Source organism: Solea senegalensis, linkage group LG2, assembly GCF_019176455.1.
Source record: "Solea senegalensis isolate Sse05_10M linkage group LG2, IFAPA_SoseM_1, whole genome shotgun sequence".
Classification (NCBI taxonomy): domain Eukaryota; kingdom Metazoa; phylum Chordata; class Actinopteri; order Pleuronectiformes; family Soleidae; genus Solea; species Solea senegalensis.
This window is the reverse complement of record NC_058022.1, coordinates 8100782-8124544: the sequence shown is the minus strand read 5'-3', so window position 1 is coordinate 8124544 and position 23763 is coordinate 8100782. Positions and strand designations below refer to the sequence as shown.

The following is a 23763-nucleotide window of genomic DNA, read 5'->3' as shown; positions in this document are numbered from 1 at the left end:
GTTAAATTTTGGACTACATACTATACTATGACTTTTTTTGTCAAATTTTGGACGACATACTTAAGTATGACTTTTTGTCAAATTTTGGACAACATACTAAAGTATGAATTTTTTGTTCAATTTTGGACGACATACTAAAGTATGACTTTTTTGTCAAATTTTGGACGACATACTATGACTTTTTTTTCAAATTTTGACGACATACTAAAGTATGCCTTTTTTGTCAAATTTTGGACGAGATTCCTTTCCCGATACATCATTTCCACTCACTCCTGGCCTCCAGGAAAACCTCAAGGGCCTCAGGATCCACCTTCCTACGGTTAGTTGCCTCGAGATTTGACTCATCCCAGGGCACAAGAGCCGGGTTGGCCCCATGGTCCAGCAGCAGGTGGACAAAGGCCACCTCACACCCATGACGCAGCACAGCATCCAGCAGGCAGGATGCCAGACCACGGGTCAGAGCCTCGTGGCAGACAGGCCCGGTGTAGTTGAAGTCAGGCTGTGCGCCGGCCTGGAGGAGCAGCTGGAAACAGTGAAGGTGGTGGTAGGCAGCACTGATGTAGAGAGGACACACCACCAATGTGTTGAGCGTGCGGGCACTTAAGAGGAGCCGGGGACCAAGCTGGTGGTCCATATCTACATCTGCATGAAACCTGGACAGATAGAAGAAACCACACAGTCAGTTATCCAATCCGAGCTTACCCAAAGATAAACAGATAGGTTAACTACACACTCACCACACCTCTTCAAATGCTTGTTAACACACATTTTTTTTATATATCCATAGAAGAAAGAACAATAAAATTGCAGGAATTATTTGGTATTTCAGAAACTACTGATCTATAGGGATTTTCATGCACAACCATATCTGGTCTGAAAACGAGAAAATATCAAGTGAGGGGCAAAGTGAGGAATTTATTGGTCATTTTCCAAAGTTATTCATTCATAGTCCAGTTCTGTACATTAAATAAATCATAACACAGACACCACCAGTGACACGAGAAGTAAAACATGAATGCACATTTAAAATGACAACTATTACAATTTGACAGTCCAGTCTGGTGCAGCCTCACCTGATGAGCTCCTGCAGAATGTCCAGCCTTCCCACCCGCGCAGCGTGGTACAGAGGGGTGCTGCGGTGGTGTCGACTCCCGTTGGGATCCGCTCCGGCTTCGAGGAGGATGCGGACACATTCCAGGTGACCGTTGACCACGGCCACATACAGGGCTGTTTGGCCCTTGACGTCAACAAGGTCCACGTCGGCTCCCTGGGCGATCAGATAGGCCACGCAGGCCGCGTGTCCCGCTGTGGAGGCGATCCGCAGAGGGGTGCAGGGCAGGCAGCCGCAACACCACACTGACTTCTCATTGATCCGCCTGTCCGCCAAGGGAGAGAGTGGACTCTGAATTAGATGCAGCACTCGATCAGGCAGAGTTTTTGGACATTTTATGACTGGTATAAACTCACTACTTTTAGTAAGTTACACATATTTGTTCTCAGAAACCTGATGAAAGCTGCTTTTTACAGTTTGAAAGCTGCTGTATGTGACAGCCAGTTTATTCACAATTTAAAATTGTATTTACCTCCAAATACTGTTTATGTTTTGGAGAAGGGGTACAAGTGTAGTTCCTTGTAGATCCGTTGTCTTGTTCATGCAGGATTGGTTCCTAAAACTACCTGACAACCTTGAGTCTCTGAAGAAGAGGGGAAAATGCCCTCCAATATTTATTATTTGGCCTGCAGTACCTATTTTAAACTCTAGTTACATATCTTACATATAGCCCCTTTAAAGATTATTTGATAAAGTTTTTGGATTTCCAGTTTCATGTATTCAATATTTAAACCATTTAAATGGAGTGAAAGAAAGATAGTAAATGTTACTTTTTTAAGTTAAGTTCTCTTTAAGTACATTTTGTGTATCATTTGTTATTATAAACTACTGAATTTCAGCCATCTTAATAAACGTGGTCAACCTCTGGATCTGACATACTGGATCTGTATCACGTTGTTTATTTACTAAAATTACCTTAAAAGGGAATAAAGTGCCTGCAGGCAAACCCTTATTTTACCGGAAAAACAACACGGTGCACCACGTGAGAGATATGAACTCTAGTTTAACCAAGTAATAATGGGTTGGTTGGGTGTGGAGATTAGAAGTATGTTTGAGTGCTGCACTTAACCGCTGTGGGTATGAGGTCATTCTGTGTGTCACACTGGGCTGTTCAGGGCTCTTTGTCTGCATCACAGGTTCCAGTGTCTCTGTGAGGACATTCTGGATGCTAGGATGTTTTCTCTGCTGCGGCCACTGACTTAAAACAGCGATGAACCTGCTGTGTCGTGCAAAGCAATGAAAACAAAAGCAGTGGACACATGGCCTTTGAGTTGCGCATGTTATTAAGACTGCTCTGTGGTGGCGACGTAAAAGGAGGTACAGTATACGAAATGTGACATCACTCAACAAGCCAATGACTGAAACCCACAGAGCACAGAAACCACAGACCACTCAGCGCCACACAAGAGCGCTGTGGACGGGAAGCTGCCACTCTTGTAGCAACACTCATACATGGAGGGACAAATCACACAAGGTACAGGTCTCTTTGTTATTTGCCTTACTGTCTGAAGCTGTCTTCTTGCAGCAGGTTCCTCAGTGTGTCCAAATCTCCGACATAGGCAGCGTTGTGGAGCCGCATGTCATCCTGCTCCAGGGGTTTGTCACAGAACTGCTCCTGAAGCCATTCCTTCAGGTTACGGCCTGATGAGGACAGAGATTTAGATAAAGAAATCAGAACGTCTGTGCTTTTCTTTCTTTCTTCTTTTTTTTTTTTCTCCAAATTATCTCATACAGAGGCCTACATCACATCTTCTAAGAAGCTCATGTACGCTACATTATTGATGGGTTCATATTGATTTTTCAGCCACCTCTGCAGCATTGTTTCCAAGTTGAAGACTGCATAAACAAAAATCACACGAGGCCTGGATGTTGGTGGAGGACGCTCCATTTGACTACTACTATATTTGCATTTCATTTTCATTTAGATGCATGTGTATATCTGTGTGTTGGCAAACATTAATTCTTCCAGAACTCATCTCACGGAGCACAGGAAGTCACAGTACAATACAATAATCGGAATACTAAAAAGTCTTAAATACAGTTTTTGCCAGGTCAAAAAAATGATAAGTACTGTGTAGTTATATGTCCACCATTTAAAAGAAAACGTTATCACACAGTTCTGCTGCTCAATTCAAGAAATTAGTACCAGTTCATTTATAGGAAAAGCACAGATGGGGACTGTAACCAAGGGCATTGCAACTGGGCAGGCAGCACTGCAACTGCCTGGGGGCCCCCGAGCTGAGAATGGGCCCCCAGAAAACAGATGCTTAGAGATAGTGCCATCCATGTACGATTTTATCACAACACTCTCACAATAAGTTGATGTCCATTGTCGGGATGCTCATGAGTGGGAAACATTGTTAAAAAGTGATGTCTAACTTTGCCAATATACAGACCTAGTGATTTATTTGGAAGTGCCACTGGGGAAACCTGATTTTTTTCCACTCATTCCAGGACCATAACGGAAAAAATCCGGAGTTACAGACATGCTAGGTTTATTTTCGGAGAATAACAAATGTCATGTGATGTCCCGGATGCGGAGCTTTGTCATCAGCAATTGACATTTTGTCACAACCCCCTTAAACTGGACCAACACCACAGTCTGAAACCCCTCCCCAAAATGAGGCCCTGGATGCTTGGGCCCCCAGAATCCTTAGAAACGCCCCTGGATTTTTTACCAGGTTTTACTTCTGGAACCTGAAATGTGAACTGGATATTCAGATCTTTATTACACAGCAGTTGCCACATGTGACTGTTCTGTCATGACGTCACACACACACACTGCCCTAATCCTGACCTTAACTTAACCCTGATCTCAGCCTAACTTTAAAACATGTCTTCACCTTAATGGGGACTTCATTACGGGGACTTCATCAAGTCCCCATAATGTGACTGTGTAAACACATTTAGGTCCCCACAACATAAGGAATACCAGGTGTACACACACAGACTGATGACTCAGCCTCGGTGGCGGTCGGTTACCTGCAGCGGTGGCACTGGGCAGATCAGAGACAGTGATGAGCGGAGGGAAGTTGACTCTGGGCGGGTCGTCGGCATCGGCCTGAGCCTCTGGAGCCTCTGGAGCACCGTCAGCCATAATATGTTCCTCCTGAACAACAATGTGTCAACAACACCGCACTGTCAAGCAGTGAGCTGGAGCTCCGGCGGGCGGGAGAGCGATGAGCGGCAGCCGACCCCGCGGCTTCAGCAAGCACGACCAGCTGATCCAGATCAGACGAGATGCATCAAAACAAACAGACAAACAAACGTGACTGTGTTGTCGATGATGATGATGATGATGATGGTGTTGTTCGCTCCGGGCGCTGCTGCTGCTGCTCACTTCCTGCCTGCGCTCAGCTGGACGGATTTAAAGGGGACATGCAGCATTTTCTGTGCAAAACAACTGTGACTGAAGTGATAGAAGGTTATATCAAGTACAATTCTGGGAACCTGTAGAGAACGTTCTACCAAGGTTCCCAGAATTTGACTTTCATACAACCTTTACTTTGTCACAACCTTCATACAACCTTCAAAGAAAAGTTTACTTTGTCACAACCTTCATACAACCTTCATACAACCTTCAAAGAAAAGTTTACTTTGTCACAACCTTCATACAACCTTCAAAGAAAAGTTTACTTTGTCACAACCTTCATACAACCTTGAAAGAATATTTTACTTTGTCACAACCTTCATACAACTTTCATAGAACATTCTCTAAAGGTAATGACACAAACCAACATCATAAAAAATAAAGCATAACCACACAGGTTGCACAGAAGAAGTTATAGGTTTGCTTGTAGCGGGTAGGAAGGTTGCATTTCACATAATCCAAAGACACCATCATGTGTCTTGGTGCAAAAAGACGGAGGATTCTGTTAAGCTGCTGGGTTGCATGCAGGGGTCTCTGTCACTGCAAAAACACAGTTAACGTGGTGAGTCATTTCTGGGTGGGTAATGCACACCAGAGAGGTATGCGGCCATGGCTCGATGCTGTGAACCACAGACACTGAGGCCTGGCTGGTGGTGTAAAAATAAATGGACAGGTCAACAGTTCCGCGTGTCCTCACTGGTCAACTGGTTGCTTGAAGACCAGCGTGGTACACACAGTGCTCTTTGAGTCTGAGTTTGGCGAGCAGTGATTTGGAGGGAACTATTTAGAGACACAGTATTGATTAGTATTAGTATAAACAAACTAAAAACTAAGTAATCTTAATACATGAGAATATGCACATCAGGCCACTGACTGCAACATTCAGAACAAGATCAGATCAGACAAAAGACACCGAGGAAAGTCACTTATTACAACTGGTATAAACACAAACAATACGGAACATTAACGTCAGACTGAAGAGGTTATTTGACCTCTCTCAAGGGTCCATGAGTCCACACTAAGTATAGGTCTTTCTCAAGATCCGAGACCTTTCAATTTGGCCTGACATGAGGATTAGTGGCTAACTGCAGGGTAAAAGGTGAACTCACTCATTAGCAGCATGGACTATTGTGAAATTCAAAGGCCCTAAAACCGATCAGCAGTGAAGAGGCAGCCAGGTCTTAAGTCATGTCTTCTTTGTGGAACCCACACAGTCAAAAGGTAAAAATGCAGTTGAAGATTGGAGTTGTGCTTTCCTTCAACTGGGCTAAAGTTCTTTTTTTTTATCCACCTGCTGAGGCTGATGCCGGGGTCTTTGCTGAAAGCAGGTGTCCATGCAGAGAGGCCTTCAGCTAAATCTCACAAATGTTCCACCCAAATCTCACTTAATAGCTGTTAAGGGGGACTCCTAATATTTTTTTTTTTGTGTGTTGCAGCTGTTTCGTGGCTTGCATGAGGGGGGAAAAAAGAAGAAAAAAAGTTGCTGCTAATATTACTTAAGGGCCTTAAAAAGAAAGTGAAATGTTTTACTTCTGGCAGTGGCAGAGTGGGGACTTCAAAAAGAAAAGGGTCTCCTTCAGAGTGCGACTGTAGCAGACGCCACGAGGATACTGCAAGAACATTGAAAATTACAGCCTCGTAACATAACTTAAGCCATCCAAACCTCACATTAACTTTACATTATAAAGCTAATTTGACCTCAGGTCTGTTACTCTCATTACTGTGTATGGCAAGACTCTTAAAAAAAGAAGGGAAAAGAAAAAAGACAAATACGTATTGAAATTTCACCATTTATTTTACTCCACTACAAAATTATATATATATTTATCTGAACTGTAATACAATTTCCACATATACATAATATACAGTTTAAAGAGAAACTAGAAGATATGATACATACTGTATAGTGTACAGTGTGAATGTCTTTCCACTTTTGCTTACAGGATTTTTTAAATTACATTTCCCAATGCATGAATGTTGTCATTTTAGATTTGATGAACGCAACACAATACTGATAAAACAAGAGAATTAAATGGAACCGAATGACAGTGCATGTTGAAGTAAAGACATGATAAACACAAAGCAACATTTCACCTCTGTAGATATCCACACCTCCACTGTTTTAAAGCTATTTGTTTAGGCTAAAATTATGAAATTATTTTGACCGACTGCTCTGGTTCCATTTAAAATGTACGTCATTCTAATGACTGCTATTACTCGCCATAAAATATAAAAATTACATTCTTCAGTTTGACCAGGACGTCACAGCATGTTTAATTATTCAAACACTAGCAGTCTATGTCCGTGGTGAGGCTATTCTGCAGTACAACTAACAGAGGTAGCAACTGCACACGTGGAAGTATTAACAACAATGTACAAAAATGTAAACTGCGTTGTCGTCTAGGCTGAGAGAGGCCACTATGCAAGAAAACGTTTGTATTTCACTCACACATTGGAAAAACTGCGACGGTGGTTACTTTCAGTCTCTACTACACAATCTCTTACTGCAGTTATCAGCCCATACGTATAGTATTGCTTCTGATGGATTTCCGTATCAGCTACACGTGTCAAACACATTTTATAGACCTAAAAACAGAGCTAGCAAATTATTATCTTAGTTCTCTTTTATTTATTAACATTTGAAATCTCAACACAAAAAGTTGCCATGTAACCAAACATTGTGTCCTTAATGACAAAAAAAGATTGAATTTGGCAAAAATCTATAGTACAAATAAGTGTAATTTAGTTATTGTGCCTTTTGAAATGTTTTATAGGATATTTCTAAGTAACACTTAGAACTTGTGTAACACTGCTTTGCTGCCAAAAGCTTTCACATACAAAAAAAAAAAAAATTCCTCCTTTATTTCACTTATCAAAGTGCCACAGTGCCTCAAAAATGGAAGCATGGATGCAATAGACCATAGATGAGCTTTGTTTTTGTTTTAAGACATGGGAGAACGTTGTTGTTGCTGAGAATCGAAAGCCTCCCTTTAAGTAAGTGGGGGATAGCTTACCTGGACATAATTTTTAAAACAATCTTGTACATTCATTCAACAATCATATCAGTCAGCTCGGTCCCGCTGGACCCTCGATATATAAAACACACACACATCTCTGCTGGTCTCCTGTTTCCAACCAGCTGAATGTGCAACGATTACATTTAAATCTTGTAGTGCTATAATCAAATTGCACTGCAGCAGATGGACGGAGGAACCAGAACACAAGCATGCTTACAACTCTAAGCACACGAGCAGGGAGAAGTTTCTCTGTTTCTCTGCTCGAAACTCTCTCTTTTTCATTATTATTATTATTATTATTATTATTATTATTATTATTATCATCATTATTATTATTGAAAATGTGGAAGTACATTTTGAAACCTGATTAATACCTAATCATATCTGAATGTGTGGCAATGTCAAGCATCAAATGCAATAATTTGGTCCAACTCTCGTGAGCTGAGCAATGGCTCAATCTACAAAGGCACCGTTACAGAAGAGGAGGAACTGCTGGGGTTAGGGTGGTGTGCAGAGCAGGAAGATCAGTTTAATTTATCCATATAGTCATCTGTCTAAGTCCACTTCCTGTTCAAATATCAAAGTTTGGTCTCATCCCTCATGATCTCTCTCTCTAAGACAATCTGTTCACGACTACAATAGACTTCAGTGCATTTATAAAAGTGTTTCTTTTTTTTCTGTTCTTTAGACGTTGTTTCTCACTTCAGGTTTTGAAAGAGTTGATTCCCGTCACCATCTTCTGGATCTTCTCTTCATTCTTCAGTATGTTGAATCTTACAGCACAAATCTTGTCCTGCTGGTCCTTGATCTGCTGTTCCAGCTCAGCCAGTTCTGCTTTGAGAGGGTCCAAAGCCAGGTCTGTGGCTCTGCAGCAAGAACAAGCACAAACAAAGAGCAGACAATTCAATTGGTTGGAATTGATTGTCTGAAAATGAGTTGGGGGAAAAACTGCCCATCAAGTACAAAGAACTAAGCTGATGATAAAACATGGTGCTCGTGATATCTAATGTGAAAGTGAAGACTGGAACAAACTACGGTGGCCCTCACAAACAAGACTGCACAGTAAGCTGCTGCTTCAAAGTGCAAAAACATGCACTCTAGCTGATTTGTCCCATTGGGCTGCTGTGGAAACTTGAAATGTTTTATTTAAAAAGCAATGATACACTTTTACAGACAGACTTATTTGGAGTATCTTCAGTTTCTGCCAGAAATGCAGGGATCGTGTCGATCACAGTAGGATTCTTGCCATGTCTACATTTTGGGAACCTTTAGAGAACGTTCTTTGAAGGTTGTGACAAAGTAAAATTTGTAAAAATAACTTTGTTGTGGTGGTCCCTCGAGGAGACGTCAAAGAGGCAAAGCTCAACTAAATGTTTTTCTGTGTCACTACTCCACCTGACAGCAGCAGCAGCATCTCTTTTCCTCTTTACCATTTGTGTCTGTATGTTACACCGTGTCAGAGCCCTCTGTTCTCCCATTGATCAACGCCCAGGAGCACGTCATAGGAAAAGAAAATAGAAAACATGCTAAGTCTAACATGCTAGACTATGTGCCAACTCACCTCTGTTCCTCCAACAAGGCCTGGGCGAGCTCCTTGTTCTCCTGTTGCCATGTGTACCATTCGGCCTGCATGGCGTCCCTGTCCTCCTGGAAATAGTCCATGATCTTACCCAAAGGCAGGGAGTTTCGGCACACAGTCTGGATGGACGAGCGCACGCGCTCAATGTCCCTTATCACAATGTCCCGCTCCTCCTTCCTCGCTGCTTCAGACACCCATTTCTGCACAAAGACAGATAGATAGATAAAAAACAATGTTACTGTCGACTCACAACAAAATACAATCCTTGAGTTATGGAAATGGAAACCTTCATTAACTCGCTGGGCAAAGAAAGAAAGAAAGAAACTAAAAGGACCGCATATAATCTCACTCAGCGCTGTGTCGAACAGCAGTAGGAATACACACGAAACACACAAAAATCACTTGTGTGTCCCTCGACCAAAACATAATAAACCCTCTTTAGGAATCCCACCTTTGCCAACGACTGGAGCAAGGCTGTATTTAGTGGTTTAGGATTTCAAGGCTAAATATGTTGGCCAGGAATTCTACCAACCTAGCCGTATATATAAAGATCAAACGTGTGGTTGAATTGTGTTGGCCAATGTGGTATGGTTGGCAGGCTGGTGAAGGCTTCCAGTGTATGGTGTGCGGTTAGGGGTGGCAGGGGGTGGGGGTAGGGAGGCTGCTATATCCCCGTTACACTCAAGTCTCTTGATGGTGCAAAGAAGGGGAAGGTATCAGGGGAGGACCTCCCTTGGCAGGGAGCAAACCCGAGGATGTTTGCTCAGCTGGGCTTCACGAGGGCTGTGTGTGTGTGTGTGAGAGAGACAGAGAGAGAGAGAGAGAGAGAGAGAGTGTGTAAAGTGAAAGCACTCAGTATTGCAACCCTGAAGCCACACACAAACACCAAGCAGAGGATCAGGTGAAGCATATAGTGGACACACACATACACAGCCTCCACCCGCACTCTTGGTCTTTAAGTCTTGTTTATTTTAGTAACAGTCTGTGGCAGTGGGGTTATTTTATTACAGTATTGAGTAACAACTACTACACTTATTCATCCTTTCAAGTTCAGGTCTTCGTGCCGTTTTGGCTCCGCCAACGGTGGTAACCTGCCCTCATGAGGCAGCAGAACTCAGACGTGTGACAGTATGTAAGCTAATGGCAGCTTCCTCTTGAAAACACACAACCTGTCACGCAGGCTGCTTGGAGAGGCCATTCGCTGCAATATTTCCCTCATCATCCGTCTCTTAAAACAAACCAAACAGCTCCGTAATTACAATTATAAAAAGGCGGCTCGACTCTAATGGACCACACCGCAAAAAAAAAAAATGGAATCAAACCACATTGTTTGCGATGATGTTTTTTCAGGAAGGAAGTACAAATTTCGGACTCTTTTTTACCCGTCTGTGGCAGCGCAAGTGTGCGAGGGTTGAAATGCCTCGGCCCAGCGGTCCCTCTACAAGGTGGGTGGCTTTCCACTGGGCGCTGTGAACCCTGCAGCTAGACAAACACTCTACGGCTCATTCGGCCTGCCTTGCTGTGGTTTGCTCAGCGCAGCCTAGACAGGACCGTGGCTTCGTTCTATTTGCTGTCCTCTCACTACCTCAACCTCCCCTTCTCCTTCTCTGTTGGAAAAAAACCCCAAAAAAACCTGGCGTGAAAAACATGACCCCAGGTTCGTGTGCACTCTGTCCAGGTGGATATAAATCACTGCTTTATGGAGGTCCCTGTCGGGGTCTACGAGACCTGTGTGCTCCTAGTTTTCCTTTTTCTCACCCAGATCACAGAACAATATTTAGATGTGGTGACCGCAGAGGAGTAGGAGGTGAGAGAGGAGGAAGGGGAGCAGGTTTTCCCATTATCTCAGACATGATGAAAGCTCCAGGCAAAGGACAAGACAGAGCCTCTGGCTGATGCTACAACGGGCAGGTGGAGCAGTAGGAGGTAGTTTAGTCTGGTGTTTCATCAGCAGTATTACCTTAAAAACCCTACCCCTGTAAAACAAAAATACATGATTTTACCAGCATTTACTTTGTTGATGTAAGGTAAAAATGTCCCGAGTTCACTTTTTTTAAAAAACATTTTACTACAAAATCAGTGTTTTGGAGTGCCCTCAAAAGAAGCACAATGTGGACGCAGTAAGGCACATTACCAATGCGAAAGTCACCCCCAGTCATCACATGCTAAATCAGCTTAATTAGGAAATACGTGCAGAAATGTGCTTTCTGGGGTGAAGAGAAAAACATTCTTCAAAGTAACCTCTGACAAGAAAAATGGCTTGACAGCGCAGGATCTCTCAACCTTGAGGGTATCATTAACTAGGTCAACAAAGATTGACACACTAGTTGAGCAGTGGTGAGAAATAAGCTTCCATTAAAAGACAAACCGCCTCATTATTTTTCATTTATCAGCTTCATTTTGGTTGGAATAAGAGCACGAGAGACAAATCTACATGCCCACAATCAAGAAGAACCTGTGTGTTAGGTTCAACTTGTGGTCGTTCAAACTCTAATGTCAGCTGCTGAAGACCATCAGGCTTTATGATCTGTGATCTGAAGTGAATTCCTCTCACATCACCACCTGCTACAGAGTGGAAAAATCTTTTTTTTCGAAGTAACAGATCATTGAAGAGCACATAATAACAGCTTTAAAGCTTCTGGGAAGCATTCTTATTGGCTACAAACACCCATTTGAAGACACTGACTGACACACACACACACACACACACACTCTGATGATTTTTACAGCACATTTTCCCGGCAAATCTGAGACACAAACCAGGAAGCGAAGCATTGAATAAGAAATGCATTATTTATGGGCTTCCTGGCCATTTCTTTTTTCATTGAAGACTATTCAAAAAGTCTTGCTAGATCATAAAAATAGCTTGGAGTCAGTGAGGTGAGGAGAAAGGCGGACAAGCCTGTGAGGTTACAGGATGTTGTTGTAAGGTCACTGTAGCTCCTTGGGGAGACAACTGAGATCTCCACCCTGGTCTAGGGAAGCATCCCTAGGGATCAATGGCTTTCGTAACTGACCAAAAGAATACTGAAAATCAATTTTACATTCAAACACACACAAGCAGAGAAATCTAGATTTTAAGGCGTTGAAAATACCGTGCTTCTAACCATGATTAAAATATGACGTCTGTCGTGATAACGGTCTGCGGCTGCTTCAGGTAGGTTCTCATAAACCAAATCCCTAACAAGTCAATGTGACCTCTACAAAAGTAATATGACTAATGGAATGCCACAGGGTCATTTCCTTGTGTTTCCACAAATGTTTATGAAGACACAGAGGTCTGCAGAGAGGAGTATTTATTTTCTTGACAATTCTGCAGAGAGTATTCTGGCCCTTCTCCTCCATGCCTCTCACTCGACAGCCATCCATTTGTACGCCACAAGGTTTATTTATACATTACAAACCTTCATCAAGGCTAATTTGATGGGGGTAAAGAAAGGGGGGGGACAAAGAGTACACAAAATTCTTAGGAAAACGCAGCTGCTGCTGCTAGGGGTAGATTCCATCTAAATAAAAAGAGAAGTATCTTAAAATAATATACAATGCTGCCGAGGGGGTCAGAAGAAAGGTCATTCCCATAAATATACAGCAAAGACCTCCGGACTCACACACGCACACACACACACACAGTGGCAGGACAGGGCAAAACACAATCATTCCATTGTGCAAGTATTCCCTCTATTTACATCTGTCAGGAATATGAATAACAAAGCACAGAAATTACAAAGGAAATAACTAGGGGCTGGATTTCCATAAAATACACAAAATGAACGTGATTTTGAAGCCGTGTTTTGATGAACATCAGCGTTTCAGATTTTTTTTTATTGCGGCAGCTGAAATTTCAAACCTGTCATACCACACAGAATGAGGAAGCTCAATATTTACATTTTTGCCCCTGCGTATTTTACCATGATTACAAGAAAAAAAAAAAAAGACAAGACCATTAAGCTGACCTCTACACCCTTTCATGTCAGGAAGGAAGTCATTATAGCTCTTTATACAGCTGACGAGGCAAGGCCAGTAATGACGGAGGGTTAGACTGGACTGGTCCTGTGTGCACGTACCTGCTCTAAGCTGCCCCTGCAGACCATACAGGATATACTGAAATGAAGGTTTGTAACCGCGGAAAACTGAGGAGGGGGCATTAAGAAAATTGGGATAAACTCTACAAGGCTCTCCTCGGGTTACACACAGACAAACTTGGCTATTTTGGATGTTTTGCTTATGTGTGTGCCTTTCATTTTTTTTGTTGCATGATTTTTTTTGATAAACTGGGTATAAGATGCTATATTTATCATGTGCATGTAAAGCCAGGTTAAATGCCAGGCTTAAAAAATCCCTGTCAGGCTATTTCGGGGTTACTGGTGGCTCGAGCTGAGACAATGTCAGGTGTGAGCTATGACGGATGATGTCAGATCAGGGGCCTTTTGTGCATGAGTGACAGTCCAAAAACAGTGCATCCATTAGAGTCAGGGTGGTCAGCTATGAAGGGATGCAGGGAGAGTACGCTTCGGTGGAGAGGACCACCCAAAGCAGACAGTCGGTGTACACCACCTCACGCCATGGACTACAGACCAAACTGTAAGTTTCACACTGACTCACACTCTAAATAATGATAAAAAAGCACAGCTCTCTCTCTCAGGCTAATAAATACGCTGACAGCAGGGAATAAAAGAGCAGCTGCAATGTGTCGCCTTGAAAAAGACCAGTTCACAGGCATATTATTCGATCCCAATTGAATACACATTACATTTGATGGTTCACATTCATTAAAGCATCTTGCATTTGACTTGCATGTGAACAGGACTGTCCACCAGAGCAGGACATGAGTGCACTTGAAGACTACTCTATTTTGGTCGGTTGCCTACAGGGGACAGTGATGATAAGAGGAGGCAGGATTGGAGAGAGGAGGGAGTAATACAACATTATGGATGACAACTGCCATTAAACACCAAGGAAGAATGGGTGACTGCATTGCTGCTGGGGCAGGTTGTTCACAACAATGCTTGGCACATGCTTACTGATCCACTTCTTACTAGTGTTATTTTTGACAGATATCACAGTTGTGAATTAATTTGTCAAAGTGTTTTTAAGTCAAATTCTGGTTCTATATTCAGGTTGTGGATTTAAACCACGATCAAACGTTACCCCGCGAGATGCCATCAAAATATCAACTACTATTACTGCAACCACCAAAGGATAAATATAAACCATAATGCTGCATAACACATATCATAGGATTTGCTGTGTTATTTCAAACTGATATTTTGTGTTGGAAACACATACTGAATATATATCCAATGTAGAACCATTTATTGGGACCACATACTAATGTGACACAGATCTAATTTCAAAATCAGGTTTCAGTGACAAAAATATATATATAATCTCACTTACATCAACAGGAACAACCTGATATTACTCCCTTCATCCTAGGAATGTGAACATAAACTACGCCGTCATATCCAGGATGAAAACTAGCTCAAAAATGGGGTGGAGTGGATCAGTGGTTAAGACCGGTACCCTGTGCGCGAAAGACATCATGGCCGCAATGGTCGCAAGTTCGATTCCACCCCTGACTGATTGTACTCAATTCCATTGTATTGATAAAAGTGTCTGCTAAATGACATGTAATGTAATGTAAAAAAAAAGGAGCTGACATTCTTTCTAGAATACCTATCTATGTTTTAATCAAAGCAGATATTCTCAAGCTGCACAATAACAATGAAGTCTCAAAACAAACTGTACGCGTTGCATATCTATGACATTGAGCAGAGCCAGGAAATAAGCTCATTTTGCACCAGACATCTTGATGTGTGTATCAGTTGTGTGTGTGGTCTGTTACAGCCCATACTTGTCTGGTGATCAGCCCTTCAGATTCAGTGAAGAGGAATATTTCCATGGTTGCATGGCAGTGCTACTCCACACTCCATTTGTTTATATCTTTCTTTTGATAATAACCATTGTTTCAGAGGGCATAATGGGGTCAAAATGCTTACACTGGCAATCTTACACACTAGAAATAATAGATGGTAGACCTGATGGGGAGGACTAACACGGGGCTCTTGGGTCATTAAACTGAATCAGTAGTAGGCCGATACTGCCCTCTACTGGATTTGTAAAAGAACCACAAGTATAACTGTACATACCTGCTGTTTAGATTTGGGGGAGGATGGTGACAGTTCATAGTCTTTCTTGGTCTCAAGGATCTTTTTCACAAGACCACCTACAGTGAGGCAAACAGAGGAAGGACAGATGAGTACACCATCAAACCACAGAGTAGAAGATAATTCATCAGACGAGATCGCTCCTAAGAAACTAAAAACAAACGCACCATGTTTCTCTTCGCCGTCGAGCTCTCGTGCAGGATCCTGTAATATAACAGACGTTAGATTACTATCCCAAAATGATGTTTCCCCCTTTTATATCATAACAAACTACGGTTCAAACCACTCACCATTTCCATCTCAGGAGCTTCTGAGGGAGGAGCTGCAGCCTCCTCCACAAGAAATTGCTCATCTTCATCCTCTGACAGCTTCTTCCCATCTATGATAACCGGTGCTGGCGGCTTGGCACTAGACAATCTGCAGGAAGACAAAGCGCTCGAGTAAACCGAAGAAGTATTACTGTATGTTATATCTTTAGGGCACTGCTGGCTTGACTGGTTAGACATGCTCAGTTGTGCATTGTTTGGTGTAATCATTTACTGTGAATGAAGACTCTGAATGTATTCACAAAAGGAGTAGCCAGTATAAATTTGACATTAGTGCGTGTGTGGTGAGGTCACCTCTCCGCTGTGGTCCCATCAGTGTAACTCTCCTGTCTCTTGACTCGAGGAGGTGCAGGGCGAGCACTGCTAGGTCGCGCCATCCGTCTGTTGCTGCATACACACAGGATGGACTGCATGTGTTATTTAAATAAATCCATATAAATTGCCTAATTAAACATGTTCGCACATAAACATTTTTGTTTTTTTTTATTGTTTCCTTCTTCTCTTTCTAAGTCAGTAAAGGCAGTCAAGAGGCTAATTCTCTGTTAGCAGCGCTGTGAGATTTGCCACATGTCTACTTTGTACTGAGTCATTCAGATTTTGGGATAATAACCCGTCGCTTGGAACAACAAACGCTCACAGTATTAGAAACGGTAACACTAGAACAACACAGCTTCCCAACCAATTTAGGCCAATTAGTCAGTTAAAGAACAGCACACTCACAATTATCCAAATTCAGGCAATAATTGAACGGAGAGATTTACCGCAACTGATTCTGGAGTAGTTTCAGGAACAATACTACAAAAATTATACATCAATAAATAAAAAAAAATTGCAAAGCAAATAAACTCTGGAAGCCTAGAATGAACTAAGAGAGTAGTCAAATTAACATCACTACAAAAAGGTCTAATTAAAGCAATCTTATTTTTACTGTGCAGTGTTGTATTACACTGAAAATTGTCAAGGTATTGGTGTCTTTGACAGATAAATGTGTTTACTTTGGACCATTCGGTCTCCTGCCACTCTCCATACTGCCACCAGATGTCTTCAGACTTGTCTTCCCTATCTCCCATTCCCAGACCTTCTCTGCCCACCCACAAACCTAGTCCCATTTTCCTCTTTAGTTCCCTCTGCAAAGCACTGATGTCCAGCTCTCTCACCAGTTCTCTGTCTCTATATTTGGTTCTTCCATACTTCTGCTTTGTACATCAGTTGTGAGTGTTTGGCAAGTGAATGACAGTGCTGGTGTTACAGACCTCGAAGCCATGTCAGATGGCACGGAGAAGCCTGAAACATCTGCTAACGGTGCATCTCCATCTGTGAAAGGATAACAGAGATTTGAAGATAAAATAAAGCAAGATCACATCTTTCCATAGCTTTCCATACCAAGACAGTGTATGTAACAGTGTCCTTTACTCTCAACTCAGATTCAACTCATATTAAAGATGACTGAAATGCTCTGTTCAAAAACTCCCTGCAATCCTTCATATGCTTTAAATATACAGTGACGTATTGTTGTTGTTTTGCATAACATATAATAATAATCTTGGGTGTGATTACTGGTTCAACAGAATCACATTCATTTCAGAACACACCAAAGGTAAAACAGGTTTGGAGCTTTAGTCAAAGAGTGCAACCAACTGCTCCTTAGTTTGGTGTTAGGTTACAAACAGGCTTGCCGACGCATTGTCCCCAGAAAGAATGAATGAATAATTTTGCTTTTCTTTTCCTCGGCAGAGTTTTTCATTTGAATTTAAAAAGATGTAAAACATTTTGATTGGAAGCACAAAACACGATCAATTTAGATTTTTATTATCTTTTACTGAACCTTTCAGACATCTTTATAGTCCATTTTAACACCCCGTTTTTGTGTGTTTTTCTATGTAGGAATCGTATTCTACCTCGGGGAGCTTGGGCGGGCTAACAACTGTTGCTACTGTACCAACTGTGACAATGTATCTAATACCGAGCTAAACAAGTCAAGCTTGACTGGACTGACTTGCTCGGATGCTTCACAACAGAATACCACTGTCCTCACACACTAAGTGACTCAGTCAGTCGTTGGCTCTCACAGTGATTTTTGCAGTTAATGTAGATCAGGTTGACTAAGTTCCAGTCACAGAAAAAAGAAATCTTGTGTCAATATTCTATGCTCTTGTTTGCAACTGCAGCAGGCAGGACACTTACCTCCCTCACTGTCAGATTCATCTGTTGAGAGCAAAGAAAAGGCTTTGTTGAAGTGAATTCTACTTAAAATGATTAGACTAAACATGTATTGCTTCTGCCAACTGTATAAATGAATCACTTACTCGACAGCTAGAGAGTAAAATGAGAGCAAATGTAATAATGCTATAGGTAATTAAAATAGAGTGCTGGCTGGAGAATGAGTTGCATTACCTTGGCCTCCAATTTTGGGTTTCCGCCTCTGCCCTTTGGCAGATGAAGGTCGAGGTATTCTAGCAGGACTGTCGGACAGTGACTAGAAAACAGACAAGCAGGAAAATGACACCACTTGAGGACAGTAAGCACCGAAAAACCACATGACACACGTCACTAAAAAATAGATATAAAAGACAAGGGAAGTCTTTTTATGTTGCCATACTAAGCATGACCACCCATTATTTTCTTATGGTATTGTTTCAGGTCTAGTAATGTTTGCTGCCGTGCCATTAGGTAACAATAACCATGCTAAAAAAAGTAATCTTTGCTTTTAAAACAGAAGAGGTTTTTACCTGGTTTTCAACTGCTTCTGCAGGCTGAACACAGCAAAGAACACAGCATTATGCTTTGCAACACTTACTGATTATAAAGTTAACAATACGAGAACAAGACCTCACATCCTATGAACTACAGCCCATATGATCTCTAAATCAAGCAGCCAGCGACACCAACACAGTCTAAGTCTACCAGTACACAAGTCTAATTTTCTATTGATCATTTCTCCAGGGTTAAATACCTCTTCTGTTGGTTTTTGATCCTTAGAAGAATAAGAGCAACAACATTAGAGAATAAATGACACTGCATTGCAGTTGTGAAGATGACAGACTTATTATTAAGTGTAAATGGAACTTACAGGTTTGGCTGTTGTGCTGGGCTCCTGGGAGCTGGGTTTTTGCTCTGGTTCCTCTGATACTTTGGTCTGAGCACAAACATACAATGCAAATTAAATGTAAATATTGCCATTGTTGCTCACATGTCAGATGTGCGTAGGTTTGTTTCGCGTACCTTGTTATTGCCATTCTCCATAATTTTGTTCCTCTCTTCCCCCTCTTTGTGACGCTCTCTGTCTTTCTCTCGCTCTTTGTCTCTTCGTTTTTCCTTGTCTCTTTCCACATCTTTGCGGGAATCCCTCTCCTTTGTCTTGTCTCGCTCTTTACCCTTCTCCTTGTCCGTTTCTCGTTCTCTGTCCCTCTCTCGGTCCTTCACCTTGTCTTTGGCTCGTCCTTTGTCTCGCTCTCTTTCCCGGTCTCGACTCTTGTCTTTGTCGCGATCCTGTTCACTGCGGTGGCGTTTGTCAGAGCGCTCCCTGTCCCGTTGGTGCTCTTTTTCTCTGTCTCTGTGCTGACTCTCCTGCTCTTTAGGCTGGTCTGGGTCCTTCTGGTCACGACTTCCACTGCGCTCCGTTATCTTTTTCTTTTCCTATAATATTATATTATACAGTATGAGGATAAGGATGCCTCAGAAACATGCTTGGAAAATATTTCTCACCACACGTAGGTTTGGCAAGGCTGATGACTTACGTCTTTGTCCAAATGACGCTCACGTCCTTCCCTGTTCTCCTTGTCCTGGGACCTGGAGGTGCTGGCTTTGGTCTTAATGTCCACCTTTTCCCCTGCAAGTACTCGCTTAACTGCATCGTCACTGGACAACTGCAAAATTAATTACAGGAGAGGCACACTCAATTTTAACCAGCCGTTATATCACAGGATAGCATTTGCTGTTACAAATAACGTCAGAATCCCCTCCTCCTGTTCTTAAGGGAAATGTTTGGTTTGAAAGCTCATTATAAAATGTATAAAAAAGTAATTTAAAAAAGAATTCATCACAGATATCTGGTTTAAAATGACAAAAAAAACACACAAAAAGCTCAGCAACCAGTAGCCATTTTGGCTGCTTATCAGCCAACAAATAATATACTAACTTAACAAAACATACTTATGACGTTAGCTCACTTATTTGTATGTACATTTAAGTGCATTTTCAATGCAGTGAAGTTATGATGTATAAAATCTGACTGGATTTCATTCGCATTGCAAGGAATGGTCTACATAACATAATATCACAGCGCTGCTATCCCCCATGCACCAGCTCGTCTGTTTACACTTCATCTCCAGGGTGCAATTTAAATATGTCAAAGTTCTCCCTGAGGGGGCCCACACAACTTAACCAAGAGCATGTTGTTATGATGTGAAAAATAACTTGTCCTAAGTTTTCTCTACATGCGACACCATATATTTGTCTCTCAAACATAACACAGACATCATTGATAATGAATGAATTAGAAAACTGAAATGTGATATTTCACAGTCAGTCAGTTTGTGTGTGTGTTTAATCCTCCAAATTGACAGACCTTGTTGAGGCAGCACCTGGCGATGGCCTGCAGCAGCTCATTGGTTTTCTCTGGCTCCTGGCCGGCCACGATACGTGCTGGCTTGGCTGCCAAGGGCTCGCTCATCACCAGCATTACGACATCTATGGCTTTCTGGAGGAAGGCTATCTTGGAATCCTTATCCTAGAAACATATTAGATGCTGTGATAATAACCAAGTGGAGTGCACAGGAGCGGCAGGAGATGTGAAAATAAAAGAACTGCAACAGGAGTAACTTTCCAACACAGTTCAGAATAATTAAACCCTCGAGACACTATATGTCCTTGCAGGATTCAACAAAATGTACTCCTATCATGCTTCATTTTATGTAGCATGCATAGTTGCTGAATAATGAATGCAGTCCAACTTAATCAAATATGACCTCACATTAAATGTTTCACCATAAATGGCCCAATAACCATGTGTGCAGAGCCAGTTCCTCTCCTTTTCTGAACAGGCCAAATGTTTACATGTTATACCTTATACCTTAATGTAAAAAACAACAACAAAACACATTATGTCGTAATTGTGGCTAAGCTATGAGTGAGAAAAGTTGTGCTAGACTGAAAGGACCATTAAGTAACATGTTGTGAGGCAGCAGAAAAGAAGAAAGTTAAAGCCTAAGTTTCTGAAGTGCAGGCAGGAAAGAAAACAAACATTATTATCTGCTATCCTGTTCTGCACTTTATTTGGGCTGAAGAACCACAAAAAAAGAAACTGAATTCACTACAACAAAACAGTCATCAGTATCATTTATAGTTCAAACCAAAACCTAAAAAGGCTATTTATCATCTGAAAAACATATTCAGAGAGTTCTGTCTTTCATTCAGCAACACAGAGGCTAACATATGGTTCTATTCTGGGCTTGACTATTGCATTTTAAATATTCCCATATCAAAAGTTCCCATCAACAAACTTGTTGCACCCTCAATACCCATGGCAGTTCATGACTAACCTATTTTAAATAGTAAATACAATAAAGAAGATGTAACTTTAATAATGGTAGTGTACTCTCATAGTTGTAAGACTGGACACATACCACGTTTTTTCTCTGATGGCTATCGCCTTGCTATCAGCATTAATATGGGGTCAACTCTCGGACAGCAGAATTGACACCTCGTCAGGCCTTCAATCATGTCCTGCCAGATCCTCTCGCTCAGTGCGTGTTACTCACACAGCGTGTAAGGTTACCTTTATACACAGACACCCTACAACAAGTAAAGCTGCTGCGTAGGACTGTGAGGCCAAACAATTAATGGTTTTCAAAACAACATAATTAACAAACTACAAATGCTGCCATTTAATGTGCTGTTTAGTTGTTGTTTATTTATTGATCTGTGTTCTATGCCCTTACAGAAATTTGGAAAAAGGTTAAATTCTTTTCAGTTCTCATCCTTGCATTACAGTCCAGTCATTATCACTTAAATGACATCATATAGTATTGCCATGTCATAATTAAATCCATCTAAGTTTGAAAGCAGCACCAATCAAATCACAATGGGGATATAATCAAATATATTCCCCAAATTGTTCAGGCTTACAAAAAATATGACAAAATATGAATTGGTATTGAATATAAACTAGAGGGTGAGGAAGAAAACCAGTTTGATTGAGTGTAGTCAACTTACCTTAACATTATCTGACTTCATCTCATTCTCTCCATACAGGCCTTTCATAAAACCAGTGGCCCTGATGACCTGGAAATGGAGAGGAATAAAGGTTCCATGCTGAGTTATTAAATATGAGATCATGTGAAATATATAGTAAGGCAGCTGGTTAGTGAGCTAACTTAAAAATGTCACTTTGCAAAGCAGCCATTTAACCACAAATGAATAAAGTCTGGTCCTGGCAGCTGGGCAGTTTATTACCTAGTGTGAGAAAGCAGTTTTTTAGAAAGCACAATCTTGCACTCAAACACACTGATAATGCGAGAAAAGGGGTCACAAGTGCAACACACTTAATACAATATGCATGAACCTACAATGTAATTTAAGACTGCCAACAGGTGAAGTGTGTGACCGAGATAGCACTTCTGTTCAGATAAATGAAACAGATTTTAATCTGCTTGACATTTAACGTGTAAGGCGTCTGTTAACAATACAGTTTAAGTCTGTAAATAACAATCTTATTCACACCATCTATATAACCAGCTAATCTATAAGCACTTCTTAGATGTCCCAATTAATCTCAACAAAACCATTGCAATTTGCAGTATTATATAAGTTTCAGATAGTCAGAATGAATCTCAAACTTCTATTTAAATATCGATTTGGTGATATATCGTTGTCCTTTCTCATTCAATACAATAATCAATATGCCAGGACAATTATCAATAATTTAATAAACAAATTAAGGTGATCAAAAGTAAACACCTGGCGGGCAGGGCTGCTCAAAAGAATATTTAAGGTATAAGGTACCTGGCTGAAGAAGAGGAAGTTTACAGCAGTATAATGGCAGAGAAGGCTACATTAAGAGATGCCCCATCCACGTTCAATATATAGACTTTATGCACTTTGTTCTCTATGTTGTGACTAAATAGAGAAATCTTGCACTTTTAACTTATCATGGACGCTTTATTTCTTCAGTGAGCCAGATATCGTGGTGTATGGCTTATATGTTTGTCTTGCAATATATTGATTATCACAGAATCGTTGTACCGTGATATTATTGGTATCATGGCCCGTGTATTGGGCATTATATAGTATTGAGAGGTATCCTGTGATTGCCAATGCTAACTCATACTAGACACAATAACATCACGACTAGTCAAAATTACGTCACAGATATCTGCCATGCTAATTCCAGATAGTCAAACTTGGCGATTGAATGTAAAAAGGCTTGTCATAAGTGACGGGCTTTGAGAAGCCAACTTATTTAGCCAACTGCCACTCACTTTTTAGAAACATTAACTGACCACCGTGGATAAGAATTTGATTTATCGATCTCCCTGTAAGCACAAGTCATGCAACAAGAGTGGCTAATTAACTTGACAGACAACTTAACTGTTGTTAACTACTAGTAAGCGTTAACTCTTCGTTGTTTGTTTGGTAATTAAGCAGCAAATATTTAGCTGCTTGGGTAAAGGAGGAAACAAAGCCGTGGCGATGTTCGGTGACTTGATTTAGTTATTTAATACGAAATGTTAGTGTGTTAGCTTGCATGCTAACTAGCAAACTTAACCGTGATATCAGACGCCGTTGTCGTCGGCGTGGCCTTTTTTCTAAAGAAAAATACATATATACAAGCTAAACGGACTCCAGGTGCCGTTAAAACAAACCAACAACAGCAGCTTACTGTCTAACACGAACACATTTTAAGCCTCACCTCACTGAAGATGTCGTGGAGGTAACGAAACGGAGGCTTGTTTAGCAGTTTGTCCGTCAGCGGCGGTTTCCTTATCACTTTGCCCAGCGAGTCCTGGGTCTTTTTCACCACCGCCGCGTTCATGACACCAGTCAAGAGCAAAGCAAAGCAACTTAAACACAGAAAAGCCCAGCAAAACAAATCCGAAACGGGGGAGGAAAAGTAGTTTGGTGGCTCTGTCGCCTGGTTGCTATGTCGACATTATGCTATCCCACAGTGCATCACTACTGAGTACTGCGCCTGCG

At 41.4% G+C, this 23763-nt stretch overlaps 2 protein-coding genes across 4 annotated transcripts; both read right to left on the bottom strand.

Moving 5' to 3' along the window:
* Positions 1–248: 248 nt before the first annotated feature.
* On the bottom strand, positions 249–4405 carry asb1 (ankyrin repeat and SOCS box containing 1). Its single transcript, XM_044019194.1, has 4 exons — positions 4094–4405; positions 2614–2752; positions 1074–1376; positions 249–653 (listed from the first exon to the last, which is right to left on the bottom strand). Exons 1-4 carry the CDS (start codon positions 4206–4208, stop codon positions 257–259), a joined length of 954 nt encoding a protein of 317 aa, XP_043875129.1. The 5' UTR covers positions 4209–4405; the 3' UTR covers positions 249–256.
* A 3385-nt stretch (positions 4406–7790) lies between these two features.
* Positions 7791–23761, bottom strand: traf3ip1 (TNF receptor-associated factor 3 interacting protein 1). Of its 3 annotated transcripts, XM_044019054.1 has the most exons (17): positions 23480–23760; positions 21784–21852; positions 20138–20299; positions 19308–19436; positions 18793–19206; positions 18641–18706; positions 18524–18544; positions 18300–18323; positions 17965–18046; positions 17755–17775; positions 16824–16884; positions 15865–15957; positions 15535–15661; positions 15412–15448; positions 15227–15303; positions 9060–9277; positions 7791–8364 (listed from the first exon to the last, which is right to left on the bottom strand). In XM_044019054.1, the coding sequence occupies exons 1-17, from the start codon at positions 23600–23602 to the stop codon at positions 8202–8204; spliced, it is 1887 nt and encodes a 628-aa protein (XP_043874989.1). In that variant the 5' UTR covers positions 23603–23760; the 3' UTR covers positions 7791–8201. The 3 variants fall into 3 exon arrangements, with proteins under 3 accessions (XP_043874989.1, XP_043874990.1, XP_043874991.1); XM_044019055.1 differs by lacking the exon at positions 18524–18544 and having other exon boundaries at positions 23480–23761; XM_044019056.1 differs by lacking the exons at positions 18300–18323; positions 18524–18544.
* Between the last annotated feature and the right edge of the window lie 2 nt (positions 23762–23763).